The sequence below is a fragment of the Chanodichthys erythropterus genome, chromosome 14 (genome assembly GCF_024489055.1).
Source record: "Chanodichthys erythropterus isolate Z2021 chromosome 14, ASM2448905v1, whole genome shotgun sequence".
NCBI lineage: Eukaryota > Metazoa > Chordata > Actinopteri > Cypriniformes > Xenocyprididae > Chanodichthys > Chanodichthys erythropterus.
The window spans coordinates 37,353,838-37,368,496 of NC_090234.1; the positions used below are offsets into that span (position 1 = coordinate 37,353,838).

At 38.6% G+C, this 14,659-nt stretch overlaps 2 protein-coding genes across 2 annotated transcripts; one reads left to right on the plus strand and one right to left on the minus strand.

Moving 5' to 3' along the window:
* Positions 1-126: 126 nt before the first annotated feature.
* Positions 127-9,958, minus strand: ehhadh (enoyl-CoA, hydratase/3-hydroxyacyl CoA dehydrogenase). Its single transcript, XM_067409813.1, has 7 exons — positions 9,493-9,958; positions 9,069-9,172; positions 8,742-8,911; positions 8,428-8,539; positions 7,395-7,499; positions 2,639-2,980; positions 127-1,990 (listed from the first exon to the last, which is right to left on the minus strand). Exons 1-7 carry the CDS (start codon positions 9,564-9,566, stop codon positions 738-740), a joined length of 2,160 nt encoding a protein of 719 aa, XP_067265914.1. The 5' UTR covers positions 9,567-9,958; the 3' UTR covers positions 127-737.
* A 399-nt stretch (positions 9,959-10,357) lies between these two features.
* tmem41aa (transmembrane protein 41aa) lies at positions 10,358-14,315 on the plus strand. The gene is made up of 5 exons (XM_067409869.1): positions 10,358-10,575; positions 11,863-12,013; positions 12,892-13,053; positions 13,134-13,272; positions 13,350-14,315. The coding sequence occupies exons 1-5, from the start codon at positions 10,403-10,405 to the stop codon at positions 13,568-13,570; spliced, it is 846 nt and encodes a 281-aa protein (XP_067265970.1). The 5' UTR covers positions 10,358-10,402; the 3' UTR covers positions 13,571-14,315.
* Positions 14,316-14,659: the final 344 nt, after the last annotated feature.

Here is a 14,659-nt window from a genome sequence, read left to right on the forward strand (position 1 = left end):
AACAATCATGGTTCCACCAAAATATTAAGCAGTTTTCAGCATTGATAATAATAAGAAATGTTTCTTGGGCACCAAATCAGCATATTAGAATGATTTCTGAAGGATCATGTTACACTGAAGACTGGAGTAATGGCAACAGTGGGGTTTGAAACAAGAGCTGTGCAAAAATGAAAAAAAGGTAATAAGTCAAGTCAAGTCACCTTTATTTATATAGCACTTTTTACAATGTAGATTGTGTCAAAGCAGCTTTACATTGATAACTGGTACATTATTTTGGCTGCACAGCAGCTCTTAAAGAATAGCATCAATGCAGGCAGATCAAAGCATTGTTGAATATCAAATGTCAAGTGTCCCCAACTAAGCAAGGCGAAAGCAGCAAGGAACCCAAACTTCAACAGGTGACATCGGGTGGCAAACAAGTGGTAAATAGGTGTTAAAATGGAGAAAAAAAACCTTGGGAGAAACCAGGCTTAGTCGGGGGGGCAGTTCTCCTCTGGCAAACAGTGCTTTGTTACGACTCAGGTTGTTATCGCAAAAGGAAGTCACAACTACCATCCTTTCTGCCAAAAAATAGATGTCTGCTTCTAAGGAATGCAAAAATACAAGGACATTAAATCTTATTCAAGGGGAAATAATGAGACATGGATAAGAGTTGAAAAAGTCAATTCTTTATTAATAACCTATTTTATGTAGTTTTAGATAAAATAAACATATTTGGCATGTTGTGCATGGTGCTCTTAGAGATGGCTGTGCATTGTTTTGATATGCTCTCTCCATTTTTGGACAGGAGGACTGCCACAAGCCACAAGTTTTTTCAGAAGAGGACTGGGCTCCAAATGAGGCACATCAGGATGGGCTTGGTGGTAATGCTCCAACCTCTCCAGGACTCTTTGCAGGCCCACCATGCTGGCGTAGAACATGGGCCCACCTCGGTGCCTTGGAAAGCCATAACCGAACAGATAGATGACATCAATATCCTCAGGTCGGGCAGCTATGCCATCCTCCAGAATACGAAAGCCCTCGTTGGCCAGTGCAAAAAGGCATCGCTCAATTATTTCCTGATCTGTAATATTGCGCGGTTTAATGCCGTACCTGCTCCGGTACGTCTCAAGGAGGTTCTGGATCAGTGGGTCGGGTTTTGCGTTTGTACCTCCAGGTTTGTCGTACACGTACCAGCCACGACCTGTCTTCTGGCCAAACCTGCCTTGCTCACAGACCATGTCTGGAATGGGGCAGTACTTACGCCCTTGGCGCCTACGTGGGGGATTTTTTGGGTCAACGTCAGGTCCGGTCAACCCAGATTCCTTCCGGACTCTCCAACCAACATCAAGGCCTGCAAGGTCAGACATCCTAAAGACTCCCATTGCGAAACCAAAGTCCTCCAGAGCCTTGTCGATTTGTTCAGGTGTGGCCCCCTCCTCCAGCAGGAAGGTGGCTTGATCAGAGTAAGGCTTCAGCATGCGGTTTCCAACAAAACCAGGGCAGTTTCCAACTGCAACACTCACCTTTCCCATCCTCTTCCCAAGGCTCATCGCTGTAGCGACGGTTTCGTTTGAGGAACGAGGCCCACAGACAACTTCTAGGAGCTTCATGACATGTGCCGGTGAGAAGAAGTGCATCCCAATCACCAGCTGCGGTCTGTCCGTCACACCGGCCAACGCATCCACATCCAGACCAGAGGTGTTGGTGCAGAGTAGAGTGGCTGGTCTACACACCTTGGACAACTCTCGGAAAACACTCTTCTTAAGTGCCATGTCTTCAAAGACTGCTTCGATAACAAGGTCCACATCCTTCAGGTCCTCTAAGCTAAGGGTGAATTTGAGGAGATTGAGAGAGGCACTCACTCCCCGTCTTTTGGCATCTCTCTCAAGCATGCCAATCACCATCTGCCTGCCAGTCTCCAAGAGTTTCTTGTCTGACTCGACAGCAATGACAGGAATTCCCACACGTGCCAGAGACACAGCAATGCCCCTTCCCATAGTGCCCAGACCTAAAAGGGTGACAAATTAATGGTCAATACAGAGTAAAACAAAACCATCAATTTAAAACAACATAGGTACAATTAGACTTGTTAATTGGCAGATGGTGAAACTGAGCAGAGCATATAACTGTGCCAAATTTCTATGCATGATGGTTTGCACACTGCCAGCATCCTTCCTCTATGATAACAGAATATCTCTGCTTGTCTCAGACATCAAGCAAACAGATGGTTTAACACTGCTGAAAAACAACATTGGCACACTAACAACATATAAGTGTGCTGTCCAAGATGAGAATATTATACAGAAATATTTAATTTTTAAATTAACATTTTTTTTTAAATTAATATATTCTTGTTGTTCAGCAGAGAGAGAAAGACATTAGCAATGGGTTCAGTTCCCAGGGAACACAAACAATTCCAAGGTCATGGGTTTGAATCCCAAGCAAAGCAAGAAGTGATCAAATGTAAATGTGCATCTTGAATGCAATGCAAGTAGCTTTGAATAAAAATAAGTCTGCCAAATGCATAAATGTAAATGTAATACTTATAATTGATTTTATTTTTATTCAATTCACAAAAATGTTTTAATAGTTTTAGTTAACCCTGCAACAATCCATAGGTCTTGTTTGTGCACATAAAGACATTCTCTCTGGGTACCTATGACGGCTGCACTCCGGATCTCTTTGGGTTTGGTGTGATTCCATTGCGCTCCACTAGGTAGAGTCCATTTCCCAGCAGTCCTCTCAGCAAAGAAGCAGTACTGAAGAGCCCGGGCCTGGCCAGAGTGGAAAAGAGTGGCCATCAGTTCACTCTCCCGCTTTATTCCCTGGCTGTAAGGCATTGTAGCAGCTGCCCGCACTGCCTGAACACAAGCCAAAGGGGCCATCACTCCCCGAGCCTTCTTTTGAATCTGCATAGTGACCGCTTCTAATAAGGCATCCAGATTTGGAGGGCACGGTGTGGTCAGTGAGCTCAGTCTTCGGGAAGACAGCGGTTTGGCTGTAAAACATAAAGGATATGATTTCTAAGTGGACAGTTTTGAACCTGGCGTAGTTATTATAGTCGTTTTATAACAAACATGAGAATTACTCTGAATCAGTTGAATTTGCAAAAAAAAATGTTTAGTAATAGAACCGTTAACAAGATATTCCACAATATGGTAATCAGTTTCTAAAAAATGTTGGATTATTGAAAGTTCAAGTGTGTTTATCATAGCACTCAAAGCACACAAACACTAGACCTGACTTGAGTCATATTCTGTGCTTATCTCTTCATCTCTGCTGGCATACACCTAGTCACACACACACACACACACACACACACACACACACACACACACACACACACACACACACATATATATTGGGTTTCCATGTTTTATGGGGACATTCCATAGACATAATAGTTCTGTACTAACTGCATATTATATCCCCCTACACTACCCCTTACCCCTAAACCTACCCATCACAGAAATCTTTCTGCTATTTTAGACTTTCAAAATGCATCATTCTGTGTGATTTATAAGGTTTTTTCCTCATGAGGCAAAAAAAAAATGTCCTCACAAGGTCAAAATTGACTGGTATTTCTATACTTGTGGGGACATTTGGTCCCCATAACATAGGGAATACCAGGACCACACACACAAATATTCTTGTACATCTATCTTTGTGAGGACATTCATTGACACAATGATCTCTAGCTCCTTACCCTAACCTTACCCATCACAACTAAGTGCCTAACCCGAACCCTTACCCTAAACCAACCTTATCCCTAAAACCAAGCCTTGACCCTCAAACCTCAGGCCTTTAAAGGGGTGTCAGAGAGTGAGGACCAGCCAAAATGTCTTCACTTTACACTCTTTGTCCTCACTCCGATGGTCTAAAACTCAAACCAGTCCTCACAAAGACAAGTATACACACAAAACTGCTTTTTTTTATTTATTCAGAGGTTCTAGCATTTGACTTCCTGCCTCACAAAAAGGATTACGCAGGGCGGTACCTGATTCAATATAGATTCTAACTGCATTAGATTCATCTTTCTCTCTGGAATCTGGGTCACTCTGATGAGCCTTAAAGGGCCAGCAGGACCAGAAACCAACAGTTCTATCTGTTTTCTGCACTGTCCTGTTTTGAGCAATCAATAGAACATATATTGGCAGGAATAAGCATTTCAAAACAGTGTTATATCTTTCAAGTAACAAACAGAAGCATGAGTGTCCAGTTTGATGTCTAGTGTACTGTGCTATGGTGCATAATACAGATGTTGCTGTGGTTAATCTGTGATGCTGTGGGCAGGACTTGAATCACTAATGCTGTGATTTATTGTGAGTAAGTAGGGATGGGTCAGATCCTGATAGGTGCATGTGGCAGATGTTTCAGCGACTGGAAAACAAGATAAATCTCTGTAGCTATGAATGCAGAGAATGAGATTCTATGAAAAAAAAAAAGTGTTGGGCGAGTATGTGAGTAAGTGTGGCACTTTTTGTGTTTACTTTTTACATTATTTTCTGTTAAATAGCCTAAGTAAATTAATAAAATAAAGCAAACACATAATCTTGGTTCCGCAAGTAAGTTGTAAACTAAACAAACCAGCTACAAGATTTATCACATTTCAATATTTGATTTGAGGTCAATAAAAAAATACTAAATAAATAATCAGAAATCAGAAAAAAAGACATTAATAAAACTTAAATTAATTTACAAGTAAATTAACAACTCAACCAATGAAGCACCGTTAACAACGTTCCTAAATCAAAAGCAATAATACAATATAAAACTACTGAGTTACAATACAGTCATTATGGAGTATAAATTATTTGCAAAACATTCATATGTTACCATTCAAAAGTGTGAAGTCAGTAAGGTTGCATTTATTTCATCAATAGCATAGTAAAAACAGTAATATTGTGAAATAATATCATACATTTAAAACAACTGGTTTCTGTTTTAATATATTTTTAAATGTTATTTACACTATCCATCAGAAATCATTCTAACACGCAAATTTGCTAAACATTCATTATTATTAAAAACAATGCATTTACGGTCACTTTTGAACAGTACAAACACACACACAGGTTTGTTTTGCTATCAGTGAGGACTCTCCATAGATGTAATGGTTTTTATACTGTACAAACTGTAAATTCTATCCCCCTACACTAACCCTACCCCTAAACCTACCCATCACAGAAAACTGTCTGCATTTTTACATTTTTAATAAAACATTGTTTAGTATGTTTTTAAAGCTATTTGAAATATGAGGACTCATGAAATGTCCTCATATTCATGTTTACGTCGTAATACCAGTGTAATATCCATGTCATTATACAAATTTGTGTCCTCATAAATCACAAAAACAAGCACACACACGCACGCACGCACGCACGCACGCACACACACACACACACACACACAGACAGAAATGCTTTATTAGAGTGGGAGGTCTCTGCTGAGCTCTATCAATGGAGAAAATTAATGGGATTTTTACCTCTGAGACCTTACTGTCTCACAATAGCTATTAGGATCTATCGCATACTTGATATTTATCATCCAGATTAATTCTCAGCCATTCTCTTTAAACATATTCTGTGTGGTAACATTTTGAGACCAACCTGTTTACATTCTGACAGATTTGACTGATTTGGACCATTTCCAGTTTACCATTAGTCAGTAAATCAGGCACATTTGGCTGTTATCCACCATACCTATGCCACGTCTGCTCCTCAGTTCCATTTAGTTGACTGTTGCAAGGATTTGGCGGGGTTGATCTTCGCTCAGCGTGTGATCACATTGAGAGCATTAGCTTTTGTGGCCAATCTTTAATCTCCCTCCAGAGCTTATCCTGACTCTAGATGAACCCTGATCTCTCCGTAAGAGTGTCACTCACAACATTCACATTACAAGTGATCTTGCTCCCTCACTCTCAATGTGAATTTGTGGTCTCTGTAGAGCTTAATAAACAGCTGCACTTACTGTAGACCTAGAAAAGTGGCAGAATTTGACAGAAATACTTCAGCGAGCCCGGCAATCTTTTCAATGATTTAATTGCTCTCATATGATTTTTCATTACTGGAGGAAATGGGGGTCAAGCAGAAGGTGAGGAATTGGCATTCATTTTCCAGAAGCTGCAGAGGGAGTCTCTAATTGTTTTTCAGAGAGAGCACGATTCAACACGCTCCAAGCGACAGTACAAAGATTTTTGACTTCACTTGTCCCGTATATCTTTTTTAAGACCGCTGTTCTGAAAGTTTAGTCCCTAAATATAATCATTAAAGGATTAGTTTACTTTCAAATTAAAATTAGCCCAAGTTTTACTCATCCTCAGGCCATCTTAGGTGTATATGACTTTCTTTTTTCTGATGAACACAATCAGAGAAATATTAATAAACATCCTGACGCATCTGAGCTTTATAATCAGTAAGTGTTACCAAATGAGCATGAGCTCATCCACATCCATCCATCATAAATATATTCCACACGGCTCCGGGAAGTTAATAAAGGCCTTCTGAAGCAAAGTGATGCATTTGTGTTAAAAAAAAAATCCATATTCAACAAGTTATATAGTAAAATATCTAGCTTCCGCCAGACCGCCTTCCATATTCTACTTACGAAGAAAGAGTAAAATACTCGCAGTTCAAAAAGTTTACGCTACGTCCTACGCCTTCCCTATCCAACTTAACCGAGTTCCGTTTTTTCCATAACTTGAATATGGAAGGCAGTTGGGTGGAAGCTAGATATTTTACTTCATAACTTGTTTTTTACACACTTCTGAAAGCCTTTATTAACACCCCAGAGCCGTGTGGAATATGTTTATGATGGATAGATGTGGATGGAGACACTCATACTCATTTGGTAACGCTTACTGTCATTACAAAAAGCTCGGATGCATCAGGATTTGTATTAATATTTCTCCAATTGTGTTCATCAGAAAGAAGAAAGTCATATACACCTAGGATGGCTTGAGGGTGAGTAAAGCTTGGGCTAATTTTCATTTGAAAGTGAACTAATCCTTTAACATTTTGCGTTTTTTTAACTGATTCAAGCTAATATAAAGATATATCTTATCCTAAACGTAAATAACATATCTGTATTAATCCTCAAGAACTGTTTTTTTATAAAAACCAAAACACTCATAAAACATGTCATTTGTTTAAATTGTTCTCCAATGCTCAGAGGAGTCACAATTAGTATTCTAATAATGTCTGTTCCTTTTCACTTCTTGAAAAATAGATCAAAAGCACAGAACGACTCTGAAACTCGTTGACAAGGATATGAAACATTAATACCATTTGCTGTGACAAAGGATTTATCTGGTACGTCCCCCGACTCTGAAAGCCTGCCAAAGACTCTGCTTCCCTTTACTATTCAGTCTTTTAATATCCATATTTCTGCTTTGCAAGCTCATGCTGACATACCTACGGCTCTCAGGGCAAACTCCACAGCCACCTCACAAGCATTCTGTTCTGTGACCTGGTCAACGATGCCCAGCTTCAGCGCCTCCTGGGCTGACACATGGCGGCCTGCAATATGAAACAATATTTCTGCTGTTGGTAAAGGAGAATCTGAGCGATGTGGGGTGCTTTACGTGATTATTTTTCTGCTTAATATATTGTGACAATGGGTGAGGAAAATCCCATCATAACTGTAAAACAACTGAAATCTCATTGCTCAATTGTTAAAGGATTAGTTCACCCAGAAATGAAAATAAATTACTCACCCTCACAGAATTTCAATAATGCATACTGTTATTTTTTTTCCAGAGGAAAACAAATTAGAATTTTTAATGAAAGCTCTCAAAAAAGAATATGTATGTGGTCATCATGAAATGTACAGGAAAAAACAAATCACTGCAAAAAGGTTGTGTTCGACCCAAATAAATAAATCAATAAAATAACAATATATACATTTGGAATAACAGGAGGGTGGGTAAATATTACACTATTTTCATGTCTGGATGAACTGTTGCTGTTGCTGATGTCTGAACTGACGTCAGCTGAACTGAACAAAGACGATATTTTCTTTTTAGAACTGCTTTACAGCAGAATTGAACTCTGTTTGCATCACTGAATCATCATTTTTCTGTTTATCCCTGTAAAGCGGCTTTGAAACAATCTCTATTGTATAAAGCACTATATAAATAAAGGTTTGCTACAAGCCCTAAAGAAAATCAATCAGAAACAATGTACAATGCTGACACCTGGTGGGAAAACTTTTATTTATTACTGAAAACAAAATGTTGCTTTCATTTTTATCATAAAGTGCTACAGATTAACTGTAGCACTTCCCACAGTAAAGAATTATTGAATTATTTATGAAGTCTCTTTGAAAATATCAGAGACAGCAGTTATTAAGTATCAAAAAATAAACTAAAATAGGGGCTCAGCTCAGGCATTTTTAGCCTGTTGGGGTGAAATGTGAGTGTGCCAATAGGCTAAGTGTATGATTTACCAGTGGTGATTAGTTCTAAGGCAGCAGGAATGCCGATGAGCCTGGGAAGGCGCTGAGTTCCCCCAGCAGCTGGAAGGATGCCCAAAGTCACCTCTGGAAGTCCAAGACGTGCCTGGAACATTATACACTACATACTTAGTGCATAAACCACAAACCAACAACCTTTCCCCTCTCTGATAAACTTCAAATATTGTTTAAGTTCAAATATAAGTTTAACCCATTAACTACCAACATAGCAGCACTAGTCTAGACAGTATTGCACAATATTCAAGCTAGATGTCAGTATGCATGTTCAGTAGTATAAAATGGTTTACCTTAAAGTGTGCAATACGATAGTGACAGACTAGGGCTAATTCAAGGCCTCCACCTAGAGCCACTCCTTCTATGGCAGCGACCACAGGCTTCTCTCCTGCCTCTATGTGATCCAACAAGGGTACCAGAGGAGGTCCTGTCAAAGGCCCAGCAAACTCACGGATGTCTGCACCTGCAGAAAAATGCATTATCATCAGATGGTCTTATTACATAACTCAGCCAAGCAATTCAGTGAACGACTGGTGCAACATGCGCCAGCATTTGTTTAACCTGAAAACTATTTCTTTTTTTTTTTTTTTTTGGTGGATGTTTGTCTTTGATATTCTAACCTCCACAGAATCTTCCATTCTCTCCACAGATCACCACGGCCGTGACCTTCGGGTCACTCAGGGCTCGCTCCACAGTCTTTGCAATGCCATGACGCACTGCAGAACTAAGGAGAAAGAGCAGATGGACATGTTAAAATCAGTATTTTTTATGTGCACTATAATAATGCATTTTTCAAGTATACTTTGTCTTTATCTATGTGGAAGATCAGTGCAACAATCTTATCATTTATCAAAGTTTTTTTTAACTATGCAAAATTTTGAATTATAACATTGTAGTACATAATAAGAAGAAAATATATGTAGGATTCTATGAATTACTGTAGTTTGGTAACAACAAATAACAACAAACACAAATGGATTGGAAATTATGAACATGCATTATTTTATTTTAGTAAAAAAATAACAAAAACAGGTTTTTACTCACCTTAAGGCATTGACTGGTGGGTTGGTAAGAGTGATCAGAGCAACTGATCGTTTAACTAGTTCATATCGCGCCATTGTGTTGAGCTGAACTGTGTTGTTTGTGTTGTGAGCTGAAGAACTTTGGAACTTGTCCCCAGCAAACTCGGTGCGTCAATGCAATCACACCTACCATGATTTATTATTTGACCATGTGTCTTACAGCTGCTACGTGTCTTCTTCCATGACAATCATTTTTTGTGTGTGATAGTATAAACACATTGCTTTGCCAAAAAAGCTAAAGTTAATCAGATCACATCTGATCATCGCAGGAGACAACACTTCCATTCCCGGAAGCAAATTTACACGTTGTTGTACTACGGTCAAGGACAGGCTCATGAAAATTAATTTTGTGACGTGACGTCCACCCAATAGGCTGAAAGAAAAACGTCATATACAAGTTTTGGATTGTAACAAAAAAAAAAAAAAAAAAAGGAAACTAAATGTGGTTTTGAGTGGAATTATGTATTTCTGATATATTTAAATATATATATATAAGTTACTTTAAATAATACTGAAGCATTTTTTATAAAGACTTTTAGAACAGGCATAGTTAAATAAAATATTCAACTTTTCCAGGATTTGTTTCATTAAACTCTGGCATCTTTTTATTTTCAAAAAGGAAAATGTTGATAATTTCAGTTTGTTAAACCTGCAAATCAACGAAGTCCACTAAAGCGAATGACTTACTTATGAATATTAAATAGATCACGTGTCTATGTGCGTTAAGAAGGTTACCAATCAGCGGCAGCATAGACTAATTAATATTCATAAGTATGGCCTTCGCTTACGTAGGATTCGTACTTTCGTTCCCGGAAGTTATCCGCAGTGAATGAATTGGACATGCAGTATCTGCGCCCTCTAGTTACTCCGTCATGCGCTCGCTTGCTGGACTGATCGCTGTAATAGTGACGGCGACATTTTACCTTTATTTATTGTCCTCCTATCTCCCCCCTGGACCTCAGCTGCCTAAACAGGACCATGAAGAAGACACGGCAAAATCTAATGGTGAAGACAGCCAAAGTGAAATGGAGACTGCAGCCTCCAGGTGTGCCCCTTTGATGCATGTGTGATGATAACTACGGTCTGTCTTTAGCTAGATTCAGCTCGAATTGTAATTTACCAGTCTTATGCAAAACATTATGATGATGTATAGCTTGCATAGTGTAAAACAAGTGTTAAGCATTCCCAAAATGGATGCTCTATATCTTGTCCTTGTCTCCAGCTGTCATTTGTTCTTTGGCAGTGAAATTAGATCTGTACTGTTGCTGCCATGTTCATAAAGCAGAAGTTTACTCGTGAATATCCACTACTATTGTCTGCGATTCTCTACAAACTCACTTTCTTAATTTATTTAGATATTATCTTAAGAACTATTTCTTTAGGATAGCTTTTATTTGATTTTTTTTTCTCTTTATGTATTATTATTTTAATGTGTTTTCCTATGCAAGCACAGAGAAGCTTGCTTTAAAGGGTTAGTTCACCCAGAAATGAAAATGATATAATTTATTACTCACCCATGTCGTTCCACACCCGTAAGACCTTCGTTTATTTTCGGAACACAAATTAAGATATTTTTGTTGACATCCGATGGCTCAGTGAGACCTCCATAGCCAGCATTGACATTTCCTCTCAAGATCCATTAATGTACTAAAAACATATTTAAATCAATTCATGTGAGTTCAGTAGTTCTATCTTAATATTATAAAGCGACGAAAATACTTTTTGTGCGCCAAAAACCCCCAAATATAACGACTTTTAAACTATATAATGATGAGCCGATTTCAAAACACTGCTTCGGAGCTTTACGAATCGAATCAGTCATTCGGATCTCCTATCAAATGGCTAAACTGCCTGCGTGACTTTGGCGCTCTGAGTCACTGATTCGATTCGCAAAGCTCCAAAGCATTGTTTTGAAATCGGCCCATCACTATATTGTTTTAAAATTATTTAAAAAAAGTTATTTTATATTTTTGGTGCACAAAAAGTATTCTCGTTGCTTTATAATATTAAGATAGAACCACTATACTCACATGAACTGTTTTATATATGTTTTAGTACCTTTATGGATCTTGAGAGAGGAAGTACCATTGCTGTCAATGGAGGAGGCCTCACTGAGCCATCGGATTTCATCATAATTTGTGTTCCGAAGATGAACAAAGGTCTTATGGGTGTAGAACGACATGAGGGTGTGTAATAAATTACATTATTTTCATTTTTGGGTGAACTAACCTTTTAAATTGACTGTATAAAATATAATGTATTATTATGTCCCTTAGATGTTTTAAACCACTATTATTTTTATATTCATTTTTTATATTTTGTTTTGGTCCAGGTTGAAGTTCCCATCAGACCTGGAAGAGCTGAAAGAGATGGCGGAGCTGTTGCAGTTTTATAAAACAGAGCACACAGGATATGTGCTGTTACTCTTCTGCAGTGCCTACCTCTACAAGCAGGCTTTTGCCATACCCGGTTCCTCTTTTTTAGTAAGAGCACAACTTAGTTAAAACATTAAACTTTAATGTACAATTGAAAATGGCACACATTCATCCTTCCTATTGTGTTGCGGGTCAATTTGACCCACATTCGATTATTGACTGCTTGAAACACTGGTTAAAATGTATATATTTTTCTGGAAATGTTTCTTATTTAAGTTCATGAATGTGCATGCAAAGTTTCTACACGTATATGTTTTCGAAAGGCTGTACAAATTTTGGTGACTGTGATCAAATAGACTGGTTTCATGAATGACTGGACCCACTGGTTTCCATGCAGTTTGCCTAAAATCAACACAAAGAGTCAGGAAAAAAAAAAAGAAAACATTTATTGTAGCTTGTCAAATATAAAATACACGAGAACTTTGACTCATCTTCTGAATCATCTGTTTCTTCATCTATTTTAGTTTTTACAGTCAGTTGTTAGTTTTTTGGATCTCAATTACTAGACTGTTGCAACACTGACAAGAAGTTTGAGAAACCAATTTTACCCTCACAAGGCTTTGAACATTTTCACCTCAGTGTGCAAATAGTCACAAGTAATGAGAATTTTTTTTTTATTTTGTCTGCACAGCTCATTGTCAACATAACTACATGAGTCAAATTGACCCCAACACAATGAAAGGAACTAATTTCTCATGTGTTATATTTATTTTTTTGTCTCTAACAAGCTGCAGTAGATGTTAGTGTTTTTCGTAGTGTTGATTTTTAGCGAACCGCATGGAAACCAACAGGGGTCAATTTGACCACCCACACAAACAGCGTTCCCATATTATCGACAGCAGACAGCGGGAGGGTTATGTACAATATGCACATTCATATCTTTTGATCTTGACTTCTACTTCAAGCGTATGACTTTTTTCCCACAGAACATCTTGGCTGGGGCCTTGTTTGGGACGTGGTATGGTCTTCTTCTCGCCTGTGTTCTCACCACAGTAGGTGCCACTCTCTGTTTCCTCCTGTCCCAGGCGTTTGGCAAGCAGCACATTGTGAGACTATTCCCTGACAAGGTGGCCATGCTGCAGAAGAAGGTACATCTACCAATCTTGTCTTCCAGCACAAAGTATGCTAATCCTCACTTGACTTCACTGACATTTTTACTTTCTTCCAGGTCGAGGAAAACAGAAGTAGCTTGTTCTTTTTTCTGCTGTTCCTGAGATTCTTTCCCATGAGTCCAAACTGGTTCTTAAACATGACCTCCCCAATATTGAATATTCCTGTCACTCTTTTCTTCATGGCTGTCTTCATTGGTAAATACAGTTAAATAAAGAACATTTCCCTTGATATTTGTAGCATTTTTTTTCAAACATGTTTATTTGACTTTCAGGCCTGATGCCGTACAACTTCATCTGCGTCCAGACGGGTTCAATGCTGTCTCATATCTCCTCTCTGGATGACTTGTTCTCCTGGAGTGTGGTGTTGAAACTGCTCCTTATTGCTTGTGTCGCCCTGCTGCCTGGAGCTCTGATCCGTAAATACAGCACTCGGCATCTCCATCTGGATGGCTTTGAATCAAATGGACTCAGGCAAGACAAGAAGAACAGATAAGCGGCAGTGTTGGGTCATTGATCCAATCCCACTTGGGAAAAAAAGTGCTTTTTAAGAGCTCCATTTTTTTTTTTTTTTTTTTGTGGCCTAACATATTTCAAAGTGTAATTTTTACATACTCTTTACTTGGATGGCTGCCGTGTCTTTTTTGGCACAGATTGTAATGTATGTGAGAGAAAGGACCTTTTTGCTGCCTTTTGGGATGTTCTTTTGGGTCTATTTATAATATTGTTGGTCTGGAATTCTGTATCCTGCTATCATGTACAAATCAGAGATAACTATACATACTGTACATTTATTCTGACGCAAATCAGCTGTCCATAACCGGATTTTGTGATTTTTAAAGACGTGGAATCTTGCAGCAAAGTATTTGAGGTTTTCTTTTAGTACAAACTGTAATGTTATTGATATTGTGGATTTTGGTTGTAGGTTACTGTTGTGGAAATTTTACACAAGCCTTAAAAGGTGAACTACCTCACTGAGTGAGTAAATATTTTACCATGTTGGAGTACTTGTAAATATTAAAATTTAACATCAAGTTGTAAATATTCACTATGGGTTTTTTCTATATGGGAAGGCAGACATCCAAGATGTAAAGTTTTGCCTGGAAACTGAAAGCCTATCCAACGTAGTGTTTAAATGGTGAATTAAAGTAAATTCTTCTCTATGTGCCAGTGCCAATAGCAACGCTGTGAGCAGAATGCACTATTTTTATTCACCAAACACCCACATGATATGAGTAAAGCTGTTTATGATGTGATCAGTCATCTGACAATAAACTCATTCCATTAGCTTCTGTCAGGACATTTAATCACACCTGCATGCTTTTCATTTCAAGTGTAACCCCTCCTGTTTGAACCACCCGCTCAAAGCGGTACTCGAACCCGGGTCTGCCGGCATGGATGTTGGGCCCTCTAACAAAGACCGCAGTCTCTAGTGTCAGTTGCCAGAGTGCCTCTTGAGATCAGGGGAGTGAGGTTTACATGCACAGCCTACGTCCGTTACACAAGCAAGCATTCATATGTACAGTCGATGAATATTATGATTGCAGCTTTTAAATCAAAGGGAAAAAATGCCATCGCATTATGA

Excerpts from the sequence above, each read along its gene's own strand:
- ehhadh (XM_067409813.1), bottom strand. The coding sequence starts at position 9,566 with ATGGCGCGATATGAACTAGTTAAACGATCAGTTGCTCTGATCACTCTT. Across the intron at positions 8,912-9,068 it reads GAATGGAAGATTCTGTGGAG|GTGCAGACATCCGTGAGTTT; the intron begins GTTAGAATATCA and ends ATTTTTCTGCAG. Across the intron at positions 1,991-2,638 it reads CCGGAGTGCAGCCGTCATAG|GTCTGGGCACTATGGGAAGG; the intron begins GTACCCAGAGAG and ends TCACCCTTTTAG.
- tmem41aa (XM_067409869.1), top strand. The coding sequence starts at position 10,403 with ATGCGCTCGCTTGCTGGACTGATCGCTGTAATAGTGACGGCGACATTT. Across the intron at positions 12,014-12,891 it reads TACCCGGTTCCTCTTTTTTA|AACATCTTGGCTGGGGCCTT; the intron begins GTAAGAGCACAA and ends TTTTTCCCACAG. Across the intron at positions 13,273-13,349 it reads CTTCATGGCTGTCTTCATTG|GCCTGATGCCGTACAACTTC; the intron begins GTAAATACAGTT and ends TTTGACTTTCAG.